Consider the following 13,263-nt stretch of genomic DNA (forward strand, 5'->3'; position numbering starts at 1 on the left):
TAAAACTATTGCTGATTCGATGACATTTATTCTAGTCATCTGATTCTGTTTTCCACTGGTAATTTTCTTTTTGGTTTGCCTTTTGTTTCTTGGTTCTTTTGATATGACAGCTGACAGTCATTTAATTTTATTTTCTTTTTTGTTCAATGTAGTTCCGGCATGCCTGGAACTCACTATATAACAAGGCCATCCTCAAACTCAAAGATCTGCCTGTCTCTGCCTCCTGAATGCTGGGATTAAAAGCATGTGCCACCAAGCACAGTTAATTTTTTTATAAAGATTATATACAAAGTAAGAAAAAATTGACTAATGTATAGCAATGCCAAAAGTACTATCTCTTAGAACCTAAAGCCAACTTCATGATTTCATTCACTAGTATCACCAGCTGGGGAAGTGGTGGCCTACCTTCGTAGCACGGTCAGTCTCGGACATGCTCTCTTTAGAAGTCCTACTGTCCTCGGTGGGAAATGCAGCAGCCTGCTCAGCTCCATGGTCCTCATCATCCTCCAGCTCATCTGAGTCTTCATCTTCTGAGTCCATCTCCAAGCTTTCCCCATTTACATGCAGGGCACTGTCACCCAAGGCTTTCTCACCCTGGAACACAGCAATGTACTGCTGCCCAGCAAATACAAGCGTAACTAGCTCACTAGGAACTCATGTGATAGGAGATGTAAAGGTCTGCCAGTACTAGGGCCACAATGGAACCTACCACGTAGAGAATAACCCATCAAGAAGGATTCCTGGAGTGTGTGTGTTGGGAGTCTTCAAAGGGTCGCCTACATAAGACTATGCAGTAGCAAGAGCTCAAGACCTCTAGTCCTTCCATGGCGATTAAGGTCATTAAATCAGTAATAACCTCAACAAAATATTCTTCTGGCCAAAGAGACTCTGGAACCAGGAAGGCATTTCCAAGAAGATGTGTGGCAAACAACTCCCATGCGCTCTTACCTTAGCGCCCACAGTGGAATGAGTCATGCTCTTAAACATCTCAATCACCGTCCTCTGCTTTAATACTTTGGTCTTTTTCTTGGGAACTAAGCTATAGGTTCCCATTCTTCGTTTTTTCTTCCGAGATACTGCAGCTGCTAAAACAAAAGGCAAGCAAGCTAAAAAAAAAAAAAAAGTCAAAGGGGGACAAGAAAGGAAAAGAAATACCATTCAAATGTTTTTAGAGGTATAAGACAGACTATATAAAATTTATTACCAAAATATCAGCAAACCCTGTTACTTTAGATAGGCATCAACGCAAGAATATAACAGGAATTGCTTACTTGGGGCAAACTGAAAAAGCTGAAACACTTCCAAGAAGACATGTTTCATTGAAAAAAGACCAAACAAACATCACTGCCCCACCTTCCAGGCGGAAAACGACAAATCATCAGAGACAAGGCCTTAAGACCTGCCTACTAATAGTCTCCATGGCCTTGAATACAAGAAGCTCTGCTCTGAAAAGTCCTCTCCTTTCTTCATAAGATCTGAAAGGAACACGTGTGTACCAGGAATGATCCATGGTTGAGAAGGAAAACCACTCACCACAGAATGGACCCAATTAGTCTTCCCAGGATATGGAAGTCTCACTCATAGGTGGCCTCTGTATATATCCATTTTCTGAGACCTTTCCCCAACCATTCAAGCACTAAACAGAAAGAAGATCCCTGAAATACTCTCTAATTAGCTTTAACAGTCAATTCTAGGGGTTGGAGCAATGTCTTTTAAACCAAGAAAATAGAGAGGGGTTCACATGAACTCCAGACCCTTTGGAAAAGAAAAATTTCTTTAACTTTTTAATTCCAAAGTCAAAGATCACCACTGTAGCATAGAGTAAGCTACTGGAGGCCTGGATAAAAATACATCATGTTTTAATTCTACAAAGAAGAAAAAGAAAGAATGGAGAACATGCAGAAGCATAAAGCTTCTAAAATAGGTGTGTGAGTATGTAACAATGCTTGCAGCACCATCTCCATAGCCAACAAGTCCTTATCAATAAAGAGCTACAGAGAGCCAAGAAAGCACCTTCTCAGTAGTTTCTTTTCAGTACTGTCTTTTCTTAACTCATCACAGGAAACCATGATAGGCAATGCAACAGACGGTAGCACTGCACCTGTTCATAGATAGATACTATCTGTTAAGCACCTGAGCTGGGTGGGAGGAGGGCTGCTGCCATGTTCCAGGAGAGGCCTTCAGGTGAAGGGTCAAGGCCCAGGACAGGGAAATCCTATGAACACTGGCAGTTTAGATAGGACTCAAGGGATAGTGTCTGATACACAGAACACTGAAGCAAGAACCCCAGCATGATTGTTTGAATGAGGTGTCCCCATATGTACCAGGCATTTGTGGCAATTTGAGAAGGATTAACAGGTATGACCTTGCTGGAGGAGGAGGTTTCAAATACCTCCCAGCCATCTCCAAGTGCACGATCCCCAGTGCATGCCTTTTGCTTGTTTGTGGATCAGGATATGAGTTCTCAGCCACTCCAGCATCATTCCTGCCTGCTGCCATGCTCCCTGTCATGACAGGAACTGTGGGCCCAAAACAAACTCTTAAGTTTGTAAGTTGCCTTGGTTATGGTATTGTGACACAGCAATAGAAAAGTAACTAAGACACCCAATAAAGAACTCATGACACTGACCTGTACCTTCAGGACACTTTAAGATACACCAGCACGTACCAGCAAGGAAAGAACAAGCAGGGAAGGATAACAGAAAGGTTAGAGAACTAGGATGCAGCCAGTGTGGTGGCAGTGGGGTCAGGACAGGGATAGTAAGATGGCTCCACAGGTAAAGTGCTTGCTCTGGAAGCCTGATGACCTGAGTTTAATACCCAGAACTGGTAAAGACAGGAGTGAAAAACAACTCCACAAAGCCTTCCTTTGGTCTCCATATGCACACCGTGGCATGCCATGCACACGCCTTATCACATATCACATAGTAATAAAGGATTTTTATTTTTTTAAAGATTTTATTTATTATGTATACAACATTCTGCTTCCATGTATATCTGCACACCAGAAGAGGGCACCAGATCTCATAATGGATGGTTACGAGCCACCATGTGGTTGCTGGGAATTGAACACAGGACCTCTGGAAGAGCAGCTGGTGCTCTTAACCTCTGAGTCATCTCTCCAGCACTGCCACCTCCCCGCTTTTTAAGGAGTAAAGGGGAAAAAAAATAGGAGGAGAAAGAGGAAGAGGGCAGGCGGGAAAATAAGCAGGCAAGTTGGTACCAGGTTCCAGAAAGTAGAGGGCTGACAGGAAATAAGGGAGGGGAAAAGCAGATGCACAGGAAAACATCTCCCTCTGACCACCACAGCTGCTGTTACAGCCCTCAAGTGCTTTGCTCCCTGAAATCAGATTAATGCCAGGGGCACCTTTATCCCTGAAAACAAAACTCACAAGGTACTGAATCAACTCCACCTTTCTCTTGTCTGACAAGTCCACCAGATAGCCCCAACCAACCCACAGAGCCAAAACACCCAGATGCACAGGCAAATGAAACACTTTCCAACTGTGAGAGTCCAAAGGTGATGAGACACATGTTTCATAGGAGTTTTTCACTGAAGGTTCCACTACAGCATAGCAAAAATTCAGAATGTCCAATTAAGGGCAAAGGCTCCAGCTGATCTTTAGAATTAGTTATTTTCAGGGATTGGACTTAGCATAAAAGGTATCTTAGTTGTAGTTACTATTGCTGTGAAGAGACACCGTGATCAAAGCAACTTATAAAAGAAAGCATTTAGCTGGGGCTTGCTAACAATTTCAAAGGGTTAGTAAGTGTGGTGGCAAGCAGGCATGGTGTTGGTGAAGGAGCTAAGTACTTACATGGGGGGGGTAAGAGAGAGAGAGAGATTGAGTCCCTGGTTTCAGTTGTTTTATGAATATACCTAGAATAAAGCTATGCATATTTAATCGCTAAAGGAGCCACAACAATGTTTTCCACAACATAAGTATTACTTACATCCTAATGATAGTACACAAGCATATCAGTAACCTCTCATCACCAACCCACTGCTTCTTCAATATTAATCATCTTAACATGTGAGGTAGCATCCATCATCTTGTTGATTTGTATTAATCATGCTAATCATTTGTTCAAATCCTTGGTTCACAGGTACAGAAGCATTACTTAACAGTTAAAAGAAATAACTGTTTTTCCAGGGGACATGAGTTTAGTTCCCAGAACCCACATCCTACAGACAACAACCACATGTAATTCTAGTTCAAGGACTTCTTACAGCCTCTGTGGGCACCCACCTACACACGGCATTCACATGCACACTCGGATGAGTAAAAAGTAAAAATAGATCTTTTTTTCCATAATTCCATTGGGGCTGGAGAGATGGCACAGAGGCCAAAAACAACGGTTGTTCTTCCATAGGGCTATAGATATGGCCCAGCAGTTAAGAGAATCTGATGTTCAACTCCAAGTGCCCACAAGTATCTAAGAACCCTCTGAAACTCGAGTTCCAGGGGACAGATGCTCTCTCCCAGCCTCCATGGGCTTTGCACTCAAATGGTACAGACAGACATGCAGGTAAAGTGCCTGTTTCACTGCTATTTAATCCTAATACTTCTTCATATTACATGGACACCAATCTCTTGTCAAAAGATAAAAGTTTCCAAATAATTCGGTCCCCAACTGGGGACTTTTATTCTCTTCATATGATCTTTTGACATACAGAACTTTTATATTATCAAAGTTCAATTTGTCTTAAATTTTTTCCCCCTTTTTAGTTGCTTGTGCTTTTGGTATTTTATTACTCAGAGTTCTCTAGAGGAAATTAACTAATTGAATGAAAATATATATGTGGGACTTATTAGAATACCTTAAATGATGTGGTCCAGCTAGTCCAACAATAGCAGTCTACAAACGAAAGGTCCAAGACTCTAGTACCTGTTCAGGCCACAAGACTGAATGTGTTACCTGGTATTCAGTATACACCAGAATCCCAAAGAAATATGTTCGAATGCCAATGAAGGAATGGACTTGCCAATGAGAGCAAGAGTAAGCAGGCCAAGAGCGAAATTTTCCTTCTACTGTGTCCTTTACACAGACTGTCAGCAGTAGGTGTGGTCAAGATTAAAGGTGGATCTTCCCAACTCAAAAGATCCAATTTAGAAGTGGGTTTAATTAAGAAAAAAATCTCTCAACAATGTGCTCAGCCACGTAGATTTTAGAATTCCTCGTGTGCCAAGTTGACAACCAATATTAACCATCACAGGTCCACCCCTTGTCAGCCTGACACTGAATCATATCTCCTTATCTTAATTTCCAAATGAAAACAATAACCAGGCCATGATTATGTCTAACATGATATTCATGTACAACCACAAATACATTATAAATTTAGGTTAGGTGGCAATGCCCCCAGAAGGCATTCAAATTTAAATATAATAAACACTGATATTCTGATTGATTGTAAAGTACATGATTAAGAAATCAAGGAACGGGGACTGGAGAAAGAAAGAAATCTAGGAAAGAAAACAATTATCTATACAAACATTCTTAACAAAATACAACAGAAACACTCATGTTATTATATATTTATAATCCTCATTCTGCAACTGGTCACGTGGCCTTTGCTAGTATTGATAACCACCTTCCCCTACAGCCCATTCTGTATTGCCTCCAACCTCAGCAAGCACCCCAACAGGTCTTAGCTCTTTCCCTAGAGGAGAGACCCACACCGTCGTTACTGAACAGTCAGTACCCTTTGTTATCCTGTTTGGATTAGGTTGCTGTAGTTTCATATTTATTTTAATCAAAGAACATGGTAGCATCAAGAGATACCCTTAAAGGATCTCCCGCACTCCAGACCTAATTTTTCTTACCTCCACTGTGGTGAAGCAATCCAATTTCCCTTTGCTAATCTGGACCAATCACACACCCCCTAACACAGTTATTTCTTTAGACAGTTGGTTTAGAAGCCCAAAGAGACCAGGGGGAAGTCTGAGCTTCCATTTCAATGGAATGTTTGTTGTGAGACAGAAGCACTCACTCCATCCTCTGGAGCCGAAACTTCTAGGCCAGCAGAATTTAAGATAGTTGAAACAAAAGTAAAAATTTTCCTAATGAGTCACTAGGGGTGACAGTGAGGGGAACTATTCCTTTTTCCACCCTTGATTCCTAAATCCTGGCTATGGGAGAAACTGTACCATATACTGGATGCTGATTCAAAGTACATACTGCCTTCTGGAGAACCCTGAACCAGCCTTCCAGGTTGCACCTAATTGACATTATAACTGTGTCTTCAAAAGGTCATTCCATTTTTCTATCAGCAACTTCTCAGGATGGTGGGGAACATGATAACAGTAGTTGAATCCATGACCATGGGCCCACTGTCAAACTTCTCTGGCTATGAAGTAAGTTCCTTGGTAAGAAGCAATTCTGTGTGGATAAGGCATTCTGTAAACCCATGGATGCTGGTTTTGGCAAAAGTGCTACATGCAGAAAAGGCAAATCCATAACTAGAACAAGCATCTATTCCAGTAAGAATAAAGCATTGTCTTTTCCAAGGAGGAAGTGGTCCAATGTAGTCAACCTGCCACCAGGTTGCTTGCTGGCCACTCCGGAGAATGATGGCACATCTGGGGCTCAGTGTTGGTCTGCTGCTGACAGATCTGGAACTCAGGAGTGGCTGTAGCCAGGTCAGCCTTGGTGAGTGTAAGTTCATGTTGTTGAGCCCATGCATAACTCCCATCTCAGCCACCATGGCCACTTTGTTCATGGGACCATTGAGTAATGACAGGAATGGCTGACTGTCCACAGTAGAATGTCAACTACTTGACTATTGAACTCTTCCTCAGCTGAAGTCACCTTTCAGTGGACATTTACTTGGGACACAAGAATCTTCACATCCTTCCCCATTTGGAGAGATCTATCCACATCTTCTCCCCCAGATGTCTTTCTCACTAATTTTCTAATCTTGGCCTTTCCAAGTCTCTCATCCAGCCAATCCATTGACTTCTGTCTTAGTTAGGTTTTCTATTGCTGTGAAGAGACACGATGACCATGGTAGTAACTCTTATAAATGAAAAACATTTAATGGAGGTAGCTGACAGTTCAGAGGTTTAGTCCACTATCATTATGGTGGGACATGACTGCATGCAGAAAGACACAGTGCTATAGAAGGAGCTAAGAGTTCTACATCTTTTAGACAACAGTAAGTGAAGTAATTCACTGGGTGTGGATTGAGCATATGAGCCCCTAAAGCCCACCCCCAGAGTAATACTTCCTCCAACAAGGCCAAACCTACTCCAAGGCCACACCTCCTAATAGTGCCACTACCTTTGGTGACCATTTTCTTTCAAACCACCACAGGTACAGCACATGAATTAGAAAACAATTGCACACTGTATGACACGTGTAGTGAGCAAAGTTCTGCCCACTGTGAAGATTTCCCTGCACCAGTGTTCTTCAGGATTATCCCAGAAAGAGATGTAATGCTTCAGCTGTGCACTTCTGGGTGATGCCTTCATAGCATGAAGAACCATCAGTAAGCCAGGCCCTAGTCTTCTTTTCCTCAATCAATCAAAGGGCACAACCGATGAGACTATCAGTGTATACTTGGCAGCAGAGAGCATTGTAATGGGGAGAAACTTCTTCACATAACTTGCTTGTGCCTTCAGGACCTACTCCAGGCCAGTCAGGGATATACCACTTCTATTTGATAACAGATTGCTGCTGTGCGTGCTTATTTTATGCCTTGGTGAGCTAGATACTACCCAGCTCATGATAGGTTGCTCAGGTCTTATGGTAACTTGGTAGCCCATTACCAAATGTTCAATTTCCACTAAGGTCCAATAGCAGGCCAAGAAATGTCTCTCAAAGGGAATAGTTGTCTGCCGATGGAGGTAGAGCCATGCTCCAAAATCCCAAAGGTCTCTTCTGGGATTAACCTATAGGAACCTGTCAAAGGCTTTGAATAGCATCGCTATCTGCCACTATCTGACACCCAGATACCATCAGGTCTGCTGAATCATATGGTCCAAGTGGTAGAGCAGCCTAGACAGCAACCTGGACCTGATGAAGAGCTTTGCCCTATTCCAGGGCCCACACAAAGCTATCAGATTTCTGAGTCACTTAGTATATGAGCTGGAATAGGGAACCCCATGTAGGGAATGTGCTGTCTCCAGAATCCAAATAGTCCCACTAACATTGTACTACTTTCTTGGTGGTGGAAGGGAACAAGTGTAATAACTTATTCTTACCTTAGAGGGAATATCTCTGCTTGCCTTACACTATTGGAATCCTGAGAATTTTACTGAGGTAGAAAACACTTGAATTTTGGTTGGATTTATTTCCCATCTTCTTGTATGCATATGGGGGGATACTGATGATTCCAAAGTGATTACTACCTCCTGTTCACATGGTCCAATCAGCATAATGTCACCAATATACTACACCAATGTGATACTTTGTGGAAGAGACAGACAATCAAAATTCCTCCTAAGTTATGACACAAGACTGGAGAATTAACATCTCCTTGAGGTAAAACGGTAGAGGTTCACTGCTGGCCTTGCTAACTGAAAGCAAATTGCTTCTGGTGGTCCTTATAGTCAGGTACCTAGAAAAGGGCATTTTCTAGGTCAATAGCTGCTGCATACCATGTACCAGGTGTTAATATGCTCAGATGTTAATATGTTAATATGCTGAGATAAAGACACCAAAACTGAAACCGGGCATTGGTGGCACAGGCCTTTAATCCAGCACTCGGGAGGCAGAGGCAGGCAGATCTCTGTGAGTTCCAGGACAGCCTCCAAAACAATACGAGAAAGCCTGTCTCAAAAAACAAAACAAACAAACAAAAAAAGGACACCACAACTGGTACAGCAACTGCAATTGGAGTCACTAGTTTATTTGAGTTTTCGATAGTCAACTGTCAATCTCCAGGTCCATCTGTCTGTCTCCTTCTGCACAGGCCAGATAGGAGAGTTAAAGGGAGAGGTAGTGGGGACCATCACCACTGCATCTTTCAAGTCCTTGATAGTGGCACTAATTTCTGTAGTTCCTCCAGAGGTACAGTACTATTTTTGATTCACCATTTCCATTGGCAGAGGCAACTCTAAAGGCTTCCATTTAAACTTTCCAAACATAATTGCCCTCACTCTACAGATCAGGGAACCAATGCGAGAATTCTGCCAAAGTCTAAGTATACCTATCCCAGTTATACATTCTGGGACTAGGAAAACAACCATAGGATGAATTTGGGGACCCACCTGACCTACTGTAAGTTGGATTTCAGCCAAAACTCCATTAATCACTTGGCCTCTATAAGCTCCTGCTTTAACCAAAGGGCCACATGTTTCTGGAATCTCCCAAAATCAGGGCCAATTCAGAACCAGGATCCAGTGAGGCCCCAGAGAGTATGATTGTTTCCTTTCCCCTAGTGTAGTTACCCTTGTAAAAGTCCTCTGTGCAAAGATTGGGGAAAGGTTAACTGCAAAACATTTAATTTATCAAGGTCTTTCCTCAGGTGTTCTGGGTGTACAAAACGGTTCAAGTCCAGAAATTGACTTCCTTTGCCAGGATCCAATGTAGCCTTTCTTTCATTTGAGAAGTTTTCCTCTTACACAGATCAAAGAAAAATTCAGTAGGCTTCTTATCTATTTCATGATTGGAAACACCATGAGTGATTAGCCAGTGCTAAGGCCCAGACATGTCATGCCACCATAAGTTTCACTTTGCCTATCATGACTATTACACGTCAGCCCATACAGTCAGATACTGTTTTTGTCTATGTTGCCCATTACAATAACCATGATCACTTTGCATTTGGTGACTCATTGCTGTCACCTGGCCCCTGGTACCTAGGGGCCCAATTAAACCCACTACATTTAATTCATCCAACTGAGAAGCAGCATTTCCAACCCTAAGGTCTGGCACAAGAAAAGGGGCAACAATAAAGCTCTTCAAATGTGCTGGTTCCCCTCTTGCCATTTTTTATAAGATTAGTAAAAAAGTGTCTTCTTAATCTTCCCATATGAAGGATATGGTTTTATACAGTGTATCCACTCTACCATTGCAACTTCCCTGAGCCTTAAAATTCTTTTATCAACACTAAGCCAAGGGATTTCAGGCATCTCCAACTCCTTTTCAGTGGACCATCTTCTGACAAAATGTGTCAGTCAATCATTCAAACAACCTTTGTGGTGTGATAGATCAGGTGCATACCCCATACCACTGAACTCCTAAGAACATCTGTGAGGTAGATTTATTTCCTATCTTCTGATGAGCACATATGTTACCAACAAATCCAAAGTGGTTGTTACCTCCTGTTCACTTTGTCCAATCAGCATATCATCATCAATATAGTGCACCAATGTGATACTGTCTGGTCATCCAGGGGAATAAGCCATATCTGGGGCTCATTGTCAGTCTCTATTGCTGGCAGAACTTGCTTAGCCAACCACTGGAGAGGCCAGATGTATTCCTCGATTTATTCTACTCTATTTACTGAGGCAAAGGTCTCTAGTTGAGCCCAAAGCTAGTGAACTGATCTAATCTAGCTTTATGTGGAAAACCTGTCTCCTCAAGAGTTGGGATTATAGGCCTAGTTTTTATGTGGGGCTGAACACCATGCTTATACTTGCATCCCAAACACTTTATCCACATAGCCATCCCTCTGGTTTGTTACCCCCATTCACTGCCTGGACTGTGCGCCACTGAATGGGATACACAGGTTCCCACCCTCTGGCCATCACCAAGGTTTTTCACATCTGACACTGAAAAATAAAAGGGGAAAATACAGGTCCTGTGGGCCTATACCTTCCTGAGATGGAAATGAACTTCAGGCAAAAAATGCACTTTTAGCCAAAGGGGATCAGTTCATCTTCTCTGCCTGTACTAAATGCACTGGTTCAACAGGAAGGAAAAGAATAGAGCCTTCTGTTATAATCATCATAGTAATATTAAGGATTAATATACAAAATCAAACAACTTTGATGCCCTGAAAATAAGGAGGCATACAGAAGGATGAGGTCTGAAGCAGCAGAACAGGATGGAAATTGTCCCAGCATTAGATCTGTATCCAGGCTTTTACAAAGGTACAGCTTCCTTTCTGCCATGCTAATAGTTGCCTTATATGTCTCCTTAACTTCTAGCATTTTCCCAGAAGCCTCACCCTCAGAGCTGAGCTTCTACATTCCCAGGGACAATAGAAGGTATACCAATGATGGTAATAAGTCAAGATGGCAATGCAGGGCATGCTTACGCTTCTCTCTAGGAAACACAAAGACACAGAAATTCTGACTTCTTCTCTATCCTGAGAGTGGAACAAGCCCTGAAGTGGCAACAGATCCTTGGACCAGGGAAGGATCAGCAACTAAAGAATCAAAACAAGTCAGTCAATTGCTGAAGCATATTACATTTTGAGGCTGCTTCAAATTAACCACCAGCTTACATAGAGAGAAGGAAAGCTAAAGGAAAGAACATAAAATAAATGGAAGTGAATAACTCTACACAACACTGAAAAATATCAGGGTTAATTGTTCAAAACAGGTAACACTGAGATAATAGCCAAAAAGTAAGGGTGTCAAGTAGGGAGATATAAATCAAGTTGCTTACTAACTACCATGCTCCAATTAAAAGACTGAGAGCTCCTTACAAGCAACCAACACAGGTCAGCAAATGGAAACGATAAGATGAAACTTGGACATATAGTCCAACCAAAATATTTTCAGAAAATGATAGATCAAATCAAAGACTGGAGATATGTACCTGGACAGTGTCCATGACTGGCCAAACCAAGGGTGATTCAAGTCGTGAAATAATGATAATAATAAAGTCTAAAGATTCATAAGAAAGTTTACAAATTGCTATGGCTTGATTCTTTATGGTTTGCTTGTTTTTGAGACAAGGTCTCAGGTTGGTCCTGAACTTGCAATATTCCAGGCTCATCTTCCAGAGTGCTGGGATTAAAAGCCTTACCCCATCAAATAACCTAGCTTCCAGTTTGGATCTTGAAGATCTCCAAAAGTCATGTGCTAAACATTTAGTCACTAACATAGTGAGAATTTATGGGACCCATTGAGGTCTTCAAGTCACTGAAAGCAAGCAGTTTCATTCTGCCACACACTCCAACCATGTGCCAGAGAATCTAATCCCTCTTCTGGCCTCCTTGGCCTCCTCCCTTGTTCATGTGTACATATCTATACACAAACATACACATGGTTTTAAAAATGAATAAAGAAGCCAAGTGTGGTCGCACATGCCTCTAGCCAATGTGGTCTACAGAGCTAGTTCCAGGAGAGCCAGGGTAACAAAAAAAACACTGTCTAGGAAAAAAAATTAATACTAAATTAAAAATAAATAAGTGAAGAGAACCTGACCCCCAATAATAATCAAGTACTAGTCACCCTTTCCACTGACAAGACACACAGTAAGGTCAGAAGAGTGAGGAGAAAAGTTAAGTAGCTTGTTACAAAACTAGATCAAGCCCAAGGATAACTCTCTGTACCTTGGCCTAATACACCTTAGTGCTTCTATCAGCACCTCACAGAATTCATAGTCTTTGACTCACATATCAAAAGATTTCAGTAAGAAATACAATGTTTACTTTAAAATTGAAAGCAAATCAGGAAAGAAAACAGAAGCCGTAAGATTGATGGCAGAGGGCTTCTCAGCCATGCAGGCCTATTACTCATCTCCAAAAGTACCCAGCATTACAATGCTGGACAGAAACAAGTTCAAAGCGTGCGTGCATGCGTGCGTGTGTGCATTCACCTGTTTGGGACTTTGTGGTGGCCATGTAGCATTGGTTCTGAGGTAGCGACTGGTGGAGGGCTGGGAAGGTTGGTAAAATCTGCTGTCGTCCACATTCAGAAATGTTTCTGTTGATATCCTCTTTTGGTTCCTTATGGTCTCGAACTTCTCTGTGGTCTTTGCTGGCTGGATGCTTCAAAACAAAGACAAGTAATTACAATGACTGCAGAAGCAAATGGTGACTTAAATAACATGCATCCAAAATTCAATTACTTTTAATTGAATTAAATTAATTACTTTAATTCCCATTTATTGAAAGACAGGTCATGGTGGAGGAAGGTAGAAAGTCCACAAAAATGAATAGAACAACCATCAGCAAAGAAAGACCTAGCTCTAGAACATGAGCAGAACACTCAGTCCTACTATCCTCTGCTGGATGAAGAATCAGGTATGAGACAAAGCTGATTTCATAGTTTAAATATATCTCTGATAAACAGGTATTTAATAATTCCCCTTTGCCACTACAGTGATGATTCCATCCCAGATACCAACTGAGAAGAGAGG

The 13,263-nt window shown here is 41.8% G+C and overlaps 1 protein-coding gene across 10 annotated transcripts in view; it reads right to left on the reverse strand.

Annotated features, from left to right (window-relative positions):
- Positions 1-13,263, reverse strand: part of Ehmt1 (euchromatic histone lysine methyltransferase 1) — a 143,154-nt gene that overhangs the window by 69,701 nt on the left and 60,190 nt on the right. For 6 of the 10 annotated variants that reach the window (XM_027422794.2, XM_027422795.2, XM_027422789.2 and 3 more), the window contains 3 exons: positions 12,721-12,892; positions 949-1,106; positions 406-594 (listed from right to left, as the gene is read on the reverse strand). In XM_027422794.2, the coding sequence (XP_027278595.1) occupies positions 406-594; positions 949-1,106; positions 12,721-12,892 (519 nt within the window). The remainder of the gene's footprint in view (positions 1-405; positions 595-948; positions 1,107-12,720; positions 12,893-13,263) is intronic. The other 4 variants (XM_027422796.2, XM_027422797.2, XM_027422792.2 and 1 more) reach the window with 2 other exon arrangements.

The sequence above is a fragment of the Cricetulus griseus genome, chromosome 6, assembly GCF_003668045.3.
Source record: "Cricetulus griseus strain 17A/GY chromosome 6, alternate assembly CriGri-PICRH-1.0, whole genome shotgun sequence".
NCBI lineage: Eukaryota > Metazoa > Chordata > Mammalia > Rodentia > Cricetidae > Cricetulus > Cricetulus griseus.